The 15799-nt window shown below is 35.3% G+C and overlaps 1 protein-coding gene across 1 annotated transcript in view; it reads right to left on the minus strand.

Annotated features, from left to right (window-relative positions):
* Window positions 1-15799, minus strand: part of zbbx (zinc finger, B-box domain containing) — a 71375-nt gene that overhangs the window by 40582 nt on the left and 14994 nt on the right. Inside the window, exons 2-7 of the mRNA XM_028794478.2 lie at window positions 15048-15169; window positions 13916-14019; window positions 11032-11141; window positions 8780-8838; window positions 3877-4067; window positions 1532-1845 (exon numbers count right to left, since the gene is read on the minus strand). Coding sequence (XP_028650311.2) covers window positions 1532-1845; window positions 3877-4067; window positions 8780-8838; window positions 11032-11141; window positions 13916-14019; window positions 15048-15079 — 810 coding nt within the window. The 5' untranslated portion in view covers window positions 15080-15169. The remainder of the gene's footprint in view (window positions 1-1531; window positions 1846-3876; window positions 4068-8779; window positions 8839-11031; window positions 11142-13915; window positions 14020-15047; window positions 15170-15799) is intronic.

The following is a 15799-nucleotide window of genomic DNA, read 5'->3' on the forward strand; positions in this document are numbered from 1 at the left end:
TCTCAATACGGAGTTACAACGGCTCTACTCTGAGCCCCTCCCGGATGACTGAGCTTCTCACCCTATCTTTTACCCTATCTATTTTATCTTTATCCCCTCCTCGAACCGCCACCTTATCGTGGTGGAGGGGTTTGCGTGTCCCAATGATCCTAGGAGCTCTGTTGTCTGTAGCTTTATGCCCCTGGTAGGGTCACCCAAGGCAAACTGGTCCTAGGTGAGGAATGAGACAAAGTGCGGTTCAAAAGACCTTCTATGATGAATAAAAAATTTGGACTGCGTTTTCCTTCACCCAGACGTGGGTCACCGGGGCCCCCCTCTGGAGCCAGGCCTGGAGGTGGGGCTCGATGGCGAGTGCCTGGTGGCCGGGCTTGCACCCATGGGGCTCGGCCGGGCACAGCCTGAAGAGGCAACGTGGGTCCCCCTTCCCATGGGCTCACCACCTATGGGAGGGGCCAAGGAGGTCAGGTGCAGTGTGAGTTGGGTGGTGGCCGAAGGCGGGGACCTTGGCGGTCTGATCCTCGGCTACAGAACCTGGCTCTTGGGACGTGGAATACTTAGTAATTTTCCATTATAAACTTAGCTTCAAAAAGCAATCCGTGACGGTTTGTAATTTATGTTAAAAAGACCTATCTACATTCCAATCTATTAAATCCAATGAACAGCAAAAACAAAAACAGGCAAATATTAAAATTTGCTTTAGATGGAATATCAGCACAAAGTCCTATTTAAATAAAATGCCACCTACCTATTTACCTCCCTGTCCAACTTATGGTCTCACAGAGCCAGAGTTTATAACACAAACAAAGACAGAGAGGCAAGAATAGGTGTTCCTATTGGCACACTACACAACTCCAGAACTCATACACATATTGGAGCAGTAGAACAATGCATCAATTAAACTTTTGACTATACAAGTGCAAAGAGATAAAAACATGGAGAAAGAATATCAACTTTGAAACCATCTAAGCTATAAACAGTTCAAAGGGTAAAATCACTAATTTATTGTACTGTGCCTTGCAATGGACAGGCACTCTGCCTGCACTCTCTGCAAGACTCAGTTCTACCTTGCTGCTATGACAGGCTCTCACAGACCTTTTATTGGAATAATGAGGTTATAACTGGGTTTGGAAAATGAACTATGACTTGCAATTTCATATATTGATTAAGTAAAAATCTGCATTAAGTAAAAATCACAATAGAAAATAAACAAAAATGTAAATAACTTATACATTTGATCAATTTAGTCATTTGTATATGTTGTAAAATTTGGCAAAAAGTACAATAGTATTTGATGTTTTGAATGTTACAAGATTCACTTGTTTTGAATAAATTCTTACATTCAGCCAATTATACATTTATGTAAAATGTTTACGGGTATGCACTTGCATTAACAAGCTAAGCAAATGGCACATAATTACTCCAAATGATATTATATGAAATACAAACATCATACACCATGTAGCAAGTTTGTTAATCAACTTGTAGAAATTTATAGATATGATCTTTGGTCATAAAATATTATTTCATTTACCATAGATGGCTTTGTAGTAAAACCAATGTCCATGCAGTTGTTATTGTTGCCTGTGCTAATTGGATGATTGTTTTCCACACCATCTTCTGAAGATAAAGATTTGTCTTCTGGCAAATTATTTACACCACTTATCAATAATGATATATTATCAAGTGCACTACGGGTATTCTCAGATTTTGCACTGCATTTCCTTTCAGTCTTATTCCTTTGTTTTGGACCTCGAGGACTTATTCGAGTTCTTCTTTCTGTTTTAGTAGAACCATTCTGAGATGAAGATAGGTCAGCATTTGTACCTGATGTTTTTCCACCTAGAACTACATGTAGAAAATGAAATTATTGCATATATTAAAAAAACATAACAGACATTGTAACTTTTTTATTTAACTTTGAAATAGTTCACTGTGCATAAGGTCTGATTCTCTTCTTCTACAAAAAGGAACCCTGAAAAATTATAGAAGCTGTGATCCACATGGTGACAAAAAGTACGAGAAAGCTTCTGCCCCATATGTACATGAAACTATCTTGTACATCCAAAATAATTTTTAATACATGAGTTATTACATTGTACGTATAAGTCAGAATTTAATTTTATTTAATTTTTTCAGAGTTTCTGTTCAGAGCTTTCATTAAAAATTAAGCAATATATTAAGTTCTAAAATATTAAAGAGATTGTCTCCTTCTCACATACTGTAGTAATTATGGGTAAATTGCATAGCTTGGAAGCATACACAGAAAAGTTGTCATTATCAGCATTTCTAAGCTTTCATTTGGGAAAAAAGTAACTCATTTTAAATACTGGTATATCATACATGCAGTTATTTTTCTGTATTTGTACTACTTACAGACACACGCATACACAAAAGATTTGAGTGGTCTGTTTTTTTTAATTGAAGATTACAAGACATCCTAAATTATATTTTAAGATTATATCTGCTTATATTAAATTTGTGTTGTACAGTATATTTTCCCTAGATTATTTCAACATCTAATTTTTCATGTTACTATGTCATGTAATTTTCTAACCTGCTTAATCCTGGCCAGGGTCACAGGTGGTGCTACAGCCTACCCTGGCTTGCATACACTGCAAGCTAGGAACAAACCCTGGATTGGGCGCCAGTCTATTGCATGGCAACACCAAACACACACCAATTTAGCATCCCAAATTCACCTAACCTGCATATCTTTGGATCGTGGGAAGAAACTGGAGCATTTGGAGGAAACCTTCACAGACATGGGGACAACATGAAAACTCCATGCAGGGTGGACTTCAGACTTGAACCCTGGTCCACTTACTACAAGACAGCAGTTCTACCACTGCACATCTAAGCTGCCCCCATGTCATCATCTATTTAATCTGCTTAATTATGTTATTTATTAGTATTTTAGAGTTAGAAGATTAACAATAGAATATGTGTCTTGTTTTTCTTGCACCCTCATTATTATCAGTAGAGTTCCTTTCACATTGTTGTATTTGGAGGAATTCCATCCTAACTAACCCCAGTAGAGGCACAGATCCTTCAGATGAGTTTAAGTTTGGGAAGTCTGTATCATGGGCTCTACCAGATACAATAAAGAATCCAATAAGCACTCCAGCCAGTCTCCAGGGATTATTTTAAAATGGATGATGAATAATACAGTTTGTCATTGTATAATTAGTATATTGAAGACAAAGGCTTCTGTTCCCTCTCCTACTATCTGGCTTAGGGAGGCAGCATGTGCAAATTATGTAAGGCTTAATACAATTCCTGTAAATTTTTATTTCCCCTAGGGGACAAATAAACAATAATCTAACTTTAAAGGACACATGCACTAAAAATAATACAGGTAATTTATTTATAATAATGAGATGTTCATTGTGATAAGGTAATTGAAATAACCCAATCCATTCCTGTGTCATAAATCTTTGTTTACATTTGCAGTTATTTTTTACTCTTTGTTCACCTGAAGGACTAAGATCTCTAGAAAATAAACAACAGTTAGTCATATTAATTACCTTAGACCTAGGGAAGAAAAACACCCATTGTCATCTATAAGTATAAAGACAAATATTTCAACTCCAGTCTTCTTCTTAAGACAACAGATTGTAAAGAATAGTGAATCCAACATTCATTGTAAAATACAGATGTAACTATTGGTGGTTCCAGGAAGTTAAGAAAAAGTGGATGTTTGTGTGTTCCACTACTGACAAGAGCAAGATGTCATTTGCTATTTTCAAGTAATATTTCAAATGAAATACTAAATGACTGAGCAATATAAGATATCTGCAAATATTATCCAGTAGGATAACATTTATTTACTATCTTACTTAATTTAAAAAAAAGATACCTTTAGCTTTTTAAATGTACCTGAAAGTGTTTCCTCAGAATTCTTGACATTGGTTGTTGTTAAACTGTGTGATGGAACTCCTTCTGTATAATGTAATTCTGGTATAACATAAGACACTTCTGGGCTTCCTTCTGTCAGACTCGTTGATATCTCAACAGATGGGCTGCTGGAACAGGTGGAATTCACGTATGCTGATGTTTCATCTTTTACTCTTAAAAAGAATTATTAGCAAAATTATAAAGCATTTGGACAGATTTATCCTTATTCTTCAGAGATGTATGCCTAAATACTACATTTCACATATTATTTTAATTTAATTGTATGATTTATTAGCTAGCTGGTTGATTAGTTAGTTTTCAGAATGTGTTTAATAATCAGGGGAATCGAGCAGCAAGAGGAGCAAGTCAGAAAAAGCATTAAATAAAATGACAGACCATCATAAATAACAAACACATTCACACTACAGAAATTTAACAACACAAGCTTTTTCAACATGTGCATCATAGCCATCAGGATAAAGAGGGTAATTAATTTCCACCTATAAGATATCCCAAAAGCCTTATGAGCACATACATATACACACACAGCAGATACCAATAATCAGCTGCTACTATACTTTGCGGTTGTTAACATTAAATTGTACTTGAGAATTGTTCACCCTGTTTGAAAGATTGTCCACTCCTTCTAAATCGTTTTTGCAGTCTTCATCAGAATTTTGTATCCTTCGGAATTTGGTGGGAATCTGGGAATTCCACAAGATTCCTATGTATCTCTGAGTGTGTGACATTAATGTGAATTAGAAAGAGCCAATGGTTTTAAGCACAGATAAGTGAGTCACTAAACTAATGACTGTAACCCATGAGGAAAATGTTTCTGTATTTGTACTCTGTCTAGCAACAGTTAGCAAATTAAACATCCAGTTTTGTAAGCAACCTTTGATGTTAATGATTTTTGAATTTTCAACACTAAGATATACAAAAGGTTTCTCGAAAATTAAAGTATATTATATGTTTTATAAAATCTGTTTTTTAAAATCTAATTTAGCATATCATTTAGTAGCCTTCTAACTTATTTCTGATTATAGTTTCATTGATTTTACATGGTCTATATTTACTAAGATCCATTTAGGTTCCCACTATGTGGATTGACAACTTTCCAGTCATAAGATACATAAATATTTGGATAGAGACAACTTTTTTCTAATTTTGGTTCTGTACATTACCACAATGAATTTTAAATGAAATAACTCAGATGCAGTTGAAGTGCAGACTTTCAGCTTTAATTCAGTGGGGTGAACAAAACAATTGCATAAAAATGTGAGGCAACTAAAGCATTTTTTTAACACAATCCCTTCATTTCAGGGGCTCAAAAGTAACTGGACAAATTAAATAACTTGAAATAAAATGTTAATTTCTAATACTTGGTTGAAAACCCTTTTCTGGCAATGACAGCCTGAAGTCTTGAACTCATGGACATCACCAGATGCTGTGTTTCCTCCTTTTTAATGCTCTGCCAGGCCTTTTACTGCAGCGGCTTTCCGCTGCCGTTTGTTTGTGGGCCTTTCTGTTCGAAGTTTAGTCTTCAACAAGTGAAATGCATGCTCAATTGGGTTAAGATCAGGTGACTGACTTGGCCATTCAAGAATTTTCCACTTCTTTGCTTTAATAAACTCCTGGGTTGCTTTGGCTGCATGTTTTGGGTCATTGACCATCTGTATCATGAAACACCATCCAATCAATTTGACTGCATTTAGCTGGATTTGAGCAGACAGTATGTCTCTGAACACCTCAGAATTCATTCGGCTGCTTCTGTCCTGTGTCACATCATCAATAAACATTAGTGTCCCAGTGCCACTGGCAGCCATGCACGTCCAAGCCATCACACTGCCTCCACTGTGCTTTACAGATGATGTGGTATGCTTTGGATAATGAGCTGCTCCACGCCTTCTCCATACTTTTTTCTTGCCATCACTCTGGTAGAGGTTGATCTTGGTTTCATCTGTCCAAAGAATGTTTTTCCAGAACTGTGCTGGCTTTTTTAGATGTTCTTTAGCAAAGTCCAATCTAGCCTTTCTATTCTTGAGGCTTATGAGTGGCTTGCACCTTGCAGTGCACCCTCTGTATTTACTTTTATGCAGTCTTCTCTTTATGGTAGACTTGGATATCAATACGTCTACCCCCTGGAGAGTGTTGTTCACTTGGTTGGCTGTTGTGAAGGGGTTTCTCTTCACCATGGAATTGATTCTGCGATCATCCACCACTGTTGTCTTCCGTGGACGTCCAGGTCTTTTTGCGTCGCTGAGTTCACCAGTGCTTGCTTTCTTTCTCAGGATGTACCAAACTGTAGATTTTGCCACTCGTAATATTGTAGCAATTTCTCGGATGGGTTTTTTCTGTTTTCGCAGCTTAAGGATGGCTTCTTTCACCTGCATGGAGAGCTCCTTTGACTGCATGTTGTCTGTTCACAGCAAAATCTTCCACGTGCAAGCACCACACCTCAAATCAACTCCAGGCCTTTTATCTGCTTAATTGATAATGACATAAAGACTGACTTGCCCACACCTGCCCATGAAATAGCCTTTGAGTCAATTGTCCAATTACTTTTGAGCCCCTGAAATGAAGGGATTGTGTTAAAAAAGATGCTTTAGTTGCCTCACATTTTTATGCAATCGTTTTGTTCACCCACTGAATTAAAGCTGAAAGTCGACACTTCAACTGCATCTGAGTTGTTTCATTTAAAATTTATTGTGGTAATGTACAGTACCAAAATTAGAAAAAAGTTGCCTCTGTCCAAATATTTATGGACCTAACTGTATATCTTCAGTCTGAAGTAAGTACCATAATATAAGAGGTAAAGGTATAAAAATATTTTTTTTAACATTACTAGAAAAATTCTTCAAGCTTAGGGGGTTGTAATTATCTTTAAAAATATGAATTGATTGGTGAACTAATCAGTGCTTTTACTTCAAAGAGAAATTCATTTAACTTTTTATTTTATAAACACTTGGATAAAGTATACATTTCATTTATTTGCAGTTTTCTGCTCATGTTATAATTTAACCTCAAGTTTCCATGAGACTTCCTAAAATTTACACTTTGTAAATTTTGTAAAGGAGTAAAAGTGAAAAAATATTTGCATTTGTCCTAACTTCAAGGGCAATTTCCTATTTCCCAAAATGTCTACTATCTCAGAATTATGAGTAATTTTTCTGATGTACATTTTATTTGTTTTCAAAGATGATTTCAAATGTAACCATGTTTTGTTCACTGTTGCTCAAAAGTTTAAAAACCTCTGTCTCTTACGCTGGGCACACATTATGCAGATTTAGCACAATGTTAAGCTCAATTTGCAGTTGCTGACTGATTTTCTGAGACGGACGGAATTTCATCTTCATTGGCCATTCCTTCATGTGCGGTGTGAGAGGGCTTGTGATGGCCAATTTTATCTTACAATTGGGCTGTTTTATGATTGGAAAATTTTCTGTCGTGTCAAGAAATTTCAAACGGATGTCTTACAGTGTGAACAGTCTCATGACCCGATTTTCTGAACTCGTTGTCAAACTTCACTGTGTATCGATTGCAAGTTCTGCAGTATATTATACATTGAGTATTGTCATTGTCATGTTCATTTTCACATTTTTGATTTCACAAATGTAAATATCATATTGCAAAACACATATAACTAAATGGTCAATAACAAAAGCATCTTAGGAAACCTTTATTGGAAGAGCTCAAAATAAATACACACAACAATAAATTACATAGACTATGTAACTCAGATTCTCCTTTTAAAATAGACTGTATTGTCCACACCCTCAACCATCCATGTGTCCAATTACACTTTTTTCTATTATTTGTACTTTCAGAGCACGGAAAGGCAAAAGTCAGAAGCACAGATCTTTTCTTTTTGACATTTTGAGAAGCTTGTGGCCATAATGTTTTTTGAATGGGTAAAACTGTCCATTGGAGCCATGTACACATATAGACTGAGCGCCCATGTTGTGGCATGTCAATTGGACTGAATGTGTTCGTACAATTTGACCACACACACGACTGGTGACTCGATTGTGTAGGGCAAGTAGTCGCATAATCACGATTTAAAAAATTGCACAGCGTATGCCCAGCATACACAGAAAAGTTGTGACCTAGATCAGCATTGCCCTGTATTGGTCTTGTTAATACTGGGTAAGGAAACAGCTGAAGCAAAAGCTGCATATGTGGTTTTACACCCAACAAAAATACTTTTCTTCTGCAAATATGCAACACTTTGCACAATTTTGAATGATATTTTTCAAAAACAGTAAGACTGTATTGAAAAGAGAAGTGTTTGTGAGTTTTTGGGAATGTTGTTTTAAATTATGTTTAATTTATTGAGTATCTGAGCAGCACTGTGGTACAATGATTAGTACTGTCTCACTCTACCAAGTGATTCCAAAGGGATCACTTTGTATGCTATTACAGTCTCTTCTCCAAATATTAAACTCGATTGATGACTGTAAATTGAACAAGTGTCAATGTGTTTATTAGTGTAACTGCCGTTGGACTCGCATTTAGCTCAAGACTGGATTTCGCCTAGTGCATGATACTGCTGGTTAGGCTCTGAAAATGGAGAGATATTATGGATACTTTTTTAACTTGCGTGCAATAGTGAAGACAAAGAAGTTATTAATGCTATAAATAATTATTAATTGTTAAAGCTGTAATACGCATTACCTAAAGTGTTTACAAATACAGCAAATATAAAATAAGGACACTGTGGGGACCACCAAATGTACAGTACATACATTTAAAAAACTGTAAGTAAAGATTTTATAATTCAGATTAATTTATTATTGTTGTATTGTACTTAAGTCTTTTTCTAAGTGATTACAAAATTATAAGACACTTATTTCATTAAAGAATCATCACAGTATTTATTCCTTACATTTCGGTTGCCTCCTCCACTTCATAGCAGTCAGTCTCCTCAATCTGTTGCTTAATATCCTGAAGAAAAAAGAGATAATAAAAGAAGCAGGGTACAATATATTTTTATAAATAGAGTTTCCATAGTGAGATTTTCAAGAGGACAGACAACCCACTGTCAATCAGAAAAGCTACAGTATAAATATTTAAACCTAGCAAAACCCTCTCCACATGCATTCATTATTTCTTGTGATTTCTCTCTCAAATTCATCATTACCTGTGTGTAAAGCAGCTATTTACATACTGAGAGCATTGTCAGGGGTCTGACAAGCACGGCCTTCAGTCAGTCCTTAGATCACAGTCAAAAGGGTTTTTGCTAAACTAAATGTGGCAGAACTTTCTTTCCATCAAGTTTGCATTCAACATCTCTAAACTATACAAATATAAAAAAGTTATTTTTTTAAGTAACATTAAATTAATTATAATCAAGCAAATTAGTCTTTATTTAGAGCTAAAGGAAAAATAAAGAAGTGACATGATGCCTAAATGAACTAATTGACACATAGACTTTAAACTTAGATGCACAAAAGTGAAAAGTCCATCACAGCACAGACACTAAATGATGGTCTTCTCAGGAACCAAAAAAATTGTGACAGACCAAAACAAACATTGTATAGATTATTTTAAAGATGGAATAGACTATATCAAAAAAAAAACAAAACAAAATGAATATATGAGGAAATGGTGGCTTGAGCTGTCTTTTACCAGATAAGGCTTTACAATATGTGCTTTGGGATAAAATAAAACAAAGAAGACATGTTTTATTGGGAAGAAAGGAAGCCAATTACTGTAAAATAAACAAAGCACTTAAATTATTTGAACTGTTATAACCTTTTGATGACATTAATTTAGAGTAGGCTCTATCATGAATATTATTTATGTTCACACTAATGTAATTTGCTTATACAGTTAAGATTCATTGTAATAATTAGGCTAACATACAGATAGAGTTCTTAAAGCACAAACAGCATTATCAAATATTTACACATATTCATTTCCTCTAATAATTAGCATAAACCCATATCCCCATCCATTAATTTTATTCTGTTTTTCCCAAAATTGTTTGTAAGCAAATGTTTCATTTCCCTCTGTGAACTCCTTTTTAAAATACGGATTTCATTACACAGAGTAACAGCCAAGTTAAACCTGTTGTAGTATGATTGCCTGTTTGGTTTGAGTGCAAGGACAGGTTTTATTCTTGAACCTTTTTTTTATTTTTTGTTCTGGTGTATATTTGAGAGGGGTTTGTTGTTTGTCATAATATAAAACATATTCATTTAGTTATTAAAAAGCTAAATCTATCTATCTATCTATCTATCTATCTATCTATCTATCTATCTATCTATCTATCTATCTATCTATCTATCTATCTATCTATCTATCTATCTATCTATCTATCTATCTATCTATCTATCTATCTATCTATCTATCTATCTATCTATCTATCTATCTAAATTTGGTGAAAGTGCCTCACTTTAGTTGTGATTTACTACTGTCATCATTTTAAATTTACACACCATAACTTTAGATCAATGTTTATAGTAATAAAATACAAGTAAGAGGCATATTGTCCAAATAAAACAAACATTTTTAGTCAATGAAGCAAGATCTAACAATTTACATCCAGGTAACTCTATACAGTCCCTCAAATATATCAATCTTTCATAGGTCAAACAATGCATAAAACATTTAATATTTGTGAATTTATCCTATCATTTAATGAAAATAACAACTGACACAAAACAGACAACATACAAGGAGCACGGAGTAATTCAAAGCAACAACGTAGGTACTTTGTTTTGATAATCTAGCAATATAAGCAAAGATTTACTGACAATAAACAGGTGATGACAGACAGCAACACTTGAAGTACAACCCAGTGAGCAGAAGTTCAGTAAGAATGAGTAAGATAATAAAACAAACACATGTACAGTTAGTCTGAAAAAAGACAGAAAAGGGTAAACCAACTTAATACATTTGACACAGAACATATTAAACCCTGGCAGAACCTGTTAATTTTCTGCATTAGTTAAAGTATATACAGTATATGTACTTGTTGATGTAACCCAGAACAGTCTCTTCAAGTGATGCAGCTGTCTCCCATTGTCCAATCTAAACACTTACAAACTTGACGCTACTATACTAAGAGGTGCATCTAGAAATCAACTAATTCTATTGAAAATAATGTCTCAAGACATGACCATTTCAACTTACATCATCAATTTCTGAAATGCTCAGGACTGTTTCATTGTAATGAAGCTGTGCATGTGGCTGTTCATCATCAAAGAGAGAACTGCAGTATTCATGTTCTTCCACTTCATCAGCTGCAACATCATTAATTTATGTAAAAAAAAGGATAATTATTAATTTCAAATATCTGTACCTTGCAGCCAACACACCCATCTCTGCTTAAATGGTAGCAAGATGTCACCAGAAAACATCATAATCATGTCTTTAATGACTGTTTAATGAGCCTGTTATGAATAACTTATATGACACACAGCTGTCAGACTGAAGAAGGCAGCCTTCAGGGAAATCGTGCCTGTGGGGATCCTCTGACTTAATTGAGAGGTATTGACAGGCGAAGAGGACTGCTACAAAAGTGTTTGTGGAAGCAAAACCTCAAGCATAGAAAGAGTTTGATGAGGCCATGGAGAAAAAGTACAAGATGGCCTTGATGCTGTTCTGGCAAACTGTTTTGACACCTCAGAAGACAAAGGCATGATCTTGCCCAAACTATGTTAAGCAGTGTTTTGAAGAGGTGCTGGGAAAATTGTTGAGCAGTGGAAGAAACAATTTGAGGAACTCCTAAACCTAGTGTTCATATCCTCCTATCAGGATGTAGTGTTGAAGAAAGGTGACCAGAGGGTGTCTTACAAATACAAGCAAGGTGTATGAGAGGGTGCAGGAAGGGAGACTCCCTCTGATTGTTGAGTCTAAGAAACAGGAGAAACAATGTGGATTCTGTCCTGGCTGTGGAACAGTAGACCAGCTCTTTTTCCTGGTGCATTTGCTGGAGGGTACATGGGAGAATGATAATCCAGTCTGCATGTGCATTGTAGATTTGCATAAAGGATGGCACCATAACCCTCAGCATGTGTTGTGGGAGGTGCAGCTGGAATATGGGGTAACAGGGTCGCTCTTACATGTTTTTTGCTCCCTATATGAACACAGTGAAAGCTGTATCCAAATACTTGCTGTTAAGTCAAATTCATTCACAGTTGGTGTTGGAGTCCATCAAGGCTGTCTTGTCATCACTCCTGTTTGTGGTTTTCATGGACAGCTGAAGATGTGAGGGTGTCCTGTTGGGAAGGCTAGGAAAAGCATTGTTGCGTTATACAGATAATGTTGTCCATTTTGCCTCATCTGACTGTGACCTTCAGTATGCAATTTGTTGCAAAATCTGAAGAATCTAAAACTAAGGTCATGGTTCTCTCTCAGGTGAGGAGGTAGCAACTGCCCCTCACGGAGAAGTTCAAGTATCTTAGGATCTTGTTCACAAGTGATGGAAGAAGGGAATGTGAGATTAATAAGAAGACTGGAGAAGCAACAGCAGTCTGTACGTGCTGCACTGATCTGTGGTGCTGAAGGGGTTGCCGAGTGTAAAGACAAAGTTGTCAGTTTACCAGTCGTTTTACATCCCTGTGTTCACATAAGGTCATGAGCTGTGATTAATGATGGAATAAATGAGATCATGAGTACAAGGGTGAGAAGCTCTGTGATTTGGGAGAGCGGAGTCAGTAGAGGTGGTTTGGTCATGTCATCAGGGCACATTCCACCAGAAAGAGACCTTGTAGTAGACCCAGGACAAGCTGGAAGGATTAAATCTCTCAGCTGACTTGGGAATCTGTAGCTGGGGACAGGAAACTCTAGGCTGACCTGTTTGGCCTACTGACACTGTGACCCTCACCAGGAAAAGCAGTTTTGGAAGATGGCATGAGATGAGATGACACAGAAGAGGCCTGTCAGTGTCTGCCCATGGATCTCAATGAAAATGCAAAGAATACTGTAATTCATAAATTAGAAGAAGATTGTCAATGCCAATGTGAATCATAAATCACAATCAGTATATACTATAAACACAATGACTATTATAATTTTTTGCATATGCTAATAAAACATTTTGTGAATTCAAGTGTATATGATTGGCAGCACCCTCACAGCCGTAGAGATCCTCCATGTTTGTAAACTATGCATGTTTTATCTATGTATACATTTTTTTTTCTTAGGTTTTTTGAAAAAAGCTAAATCCAGTTTTTATACACAAATATAACATAATTGCTTAATTGCCCACTTTAAATTGACACATCATGAGTGAGTCTGATAAGTGTGTGAGGGTATCTTGTTCAGGACTGGTTACCATTTTGAACCTTATACAGCCTATATAATGGAGAAATGAAAATGTACTGGAGGAACATGTGCTTTAAAGTTCTATTGGGAAAAATGAACAGGTTATCATCTGAATATGGCAAGACATCAGGTAAGATTCTAGGCATTTTTTAATGCTACTTACTATGCAAAATCTGCACGATTCACACTGAAACTAAAAGCCTTCTTCTGAATGAAGTAGGGTGTATTATTTGTAAAAAAAAAAAAAAAAAACCTGCTAAATTGAGTGTTATTCAACTCATTTAAAAATTCATACTAAAATCCTGCAACCATTTGCATTGTCAAAGTATTCATCTTTATTTTAGAAAACACACAGTTCAGTTCATCTTTTTGTGTGCCTCATATATTACATAAACTGCATAAATCTCTTCATCTTGTATTTATATACAGTAAATATAAAATATTAGTCTTAACCTGTACAATAACATTAACTAATGTAATAAAAAAAGGTACTGCTAAAAAATAGAACCTTAAAATATTAGAAAGAAGCAAAATGATCTCAAATGAGGCCTGCAATGAAAATATGGCATTATATAATTCTTTGCAACGCTAGAAAAAAGCAAATTGCCTCATCTACTAAAGCTCAATCATATCATAAAAGATTCACCATGGTGGTGTGCCCCATGAGACTTTTAATGCAGGGTGCAAAAATGGCAAGGCATCATTTGACTATATGGTATTATTTATAAAGTAAGAAAATTATTTTAACCTGTCAGACATAACTCTTCTTCATCCATCAAGTTGCTTGAATCTATTAATGAGAGCTGAGGTGAAGTGACAAGAGATGCTGGCCCAATTTGCTCCACTGGAGTCCTAAAAGCATAATACAAAGTATATTTAAAATAAAAGGAAATTTCTTATGCCTATATACTTATAGGGTGTCTGTAAATATATTGTAAACCATTTAGGCATAAGGTATGCTCTTAGATACAACGTATGCTGTTCAGTACACATCATCCAAGAATAGGGTTCACTCTTTCAAATATAAGAGGCATGCTAAAACAGATTTTTAGTACATTATTCAGAAATATTAACACATTTGTGTATCCTCTTGGCTTTGTACACTTACTGAAATGGAAGGAAAAGACAATGATGGATTTGCCCAATGACTTTTAACTTAAAAATCATCCAAAATGTAAGGCTACGCAAAGAATGATGTGCGGTTAAGAAAGTATACATTCACAAGTAACTTAAAGTTATACCTTTAATTAAAAAAAATGGGGAGGGAAATAAAAGTATCAAAATATATGCTATTAGCATATAGTGGCAAGCATACTTCATTACACATTTATAAGGTTGAAAAGTGCAGGAAGCCAAAGCTGTTGATATCAAAGATACCAAGGCCTAAAGAGAATACTTCCAACTACCTGGTGCAAGGGGAAACAGCCTTTAATAGGATACCAGTTAGGATGCAGTACAAAAACTGGATTACCTAATGAAAAGCTGAAGCAGACATGGAAAGAACATGCAAACTCCACGCACACCTCGATTAAGTATGGGATTCAAATGTAGGATGTTGTATATGTTGAGGAAGTAGCACTAACCGAACCATAGCACCACCCTGCTGCTCCAGGTTTATAACAGTAAAAACAATACATTTAATACATATACATATTATATCTATGCACATATGATTTTGTTATTTTTGCAAAAACATGGTTAAAATATTTAAATTCCAAATAGATTTTAAAACAGGCTACCAAACTGCAGTATGTTGTTTGGCAAATATGGTGCTACTTGAGCAAGGCTCTTAACCTGAAAATTGTTCCAAGGCAGCTGTACAATGGATTAATACAGTGTACCAAATACTGCACTTTTTTTTTTACAATTGCTTTTCATACCTTCTGTGCTTTTTCAGTAAAAGTTTCTCCATGTAGCTTAAGCTATTTTCACTGAAAATGATCTGAATAGGTTTTTTTTGAGCTTAGAAGGTCAGCCTGGGCACTAAAAACACCTGTAGAGACTGAAAAGAGAAACAAATAGAAAGAGCCTGTGAGTGACTGGAAAATCACTTTATATATTTTATTAGCATAGTGACCAGACCATTACAGGGCACCTTCATTGACACATGCATGTCTTTGAGATGTTACAGGATATTAGTACTTCTGAGGGAAGCCCATATTAACACAAAAACAATACAAGACTCTAAACAGACATAGCCCAATATATACTGTTTCTACACATATATAATTTAATATGTTATAATTTAATTAATAAGGTGTAAATAATGTTATTCATGTAAGTATTATTTTGTGAATATTTTATATTTTGTAAGGTATTTCCTAAGATGAAATGGTGAGCATGTGCCAGTGTTTGTGTGAACAGAGAATATAATGCAGATTCTAATTGCCAGTAATGACATATCACTGAATATCAAATTGTCAAAGCTTACCTAAGTATGATCAGGAAATGGGGGGATGGAAATGGATGGAAAGACAGATTTTCTATATGTCACTCTACAGACTACTGCTGAAATATTGTATACTACAATAAGGTACTGATAACTAATCATATTTCATCAACCAATGGTCATTAGCAATTAATAAAATGTATTCAAAACACGCTGGCTAGAAATAATAAAAAATATGGTAAT

Source organism: Erpetoichthys calabaricus, chromosome 2 (assembly GCF_900747795.2).
Source record: "Erpetoichthys calabaricus chromosome 2, fErpCal1.3, whole genome shotgun sequence".
Taxonomy (NCBI): Eukaryota; Metazoa; Chordata; class Cladistia; order Polypteriformes; family Polypteridae; genus Erpetoichthys; species Erpetoichthys calabaricus.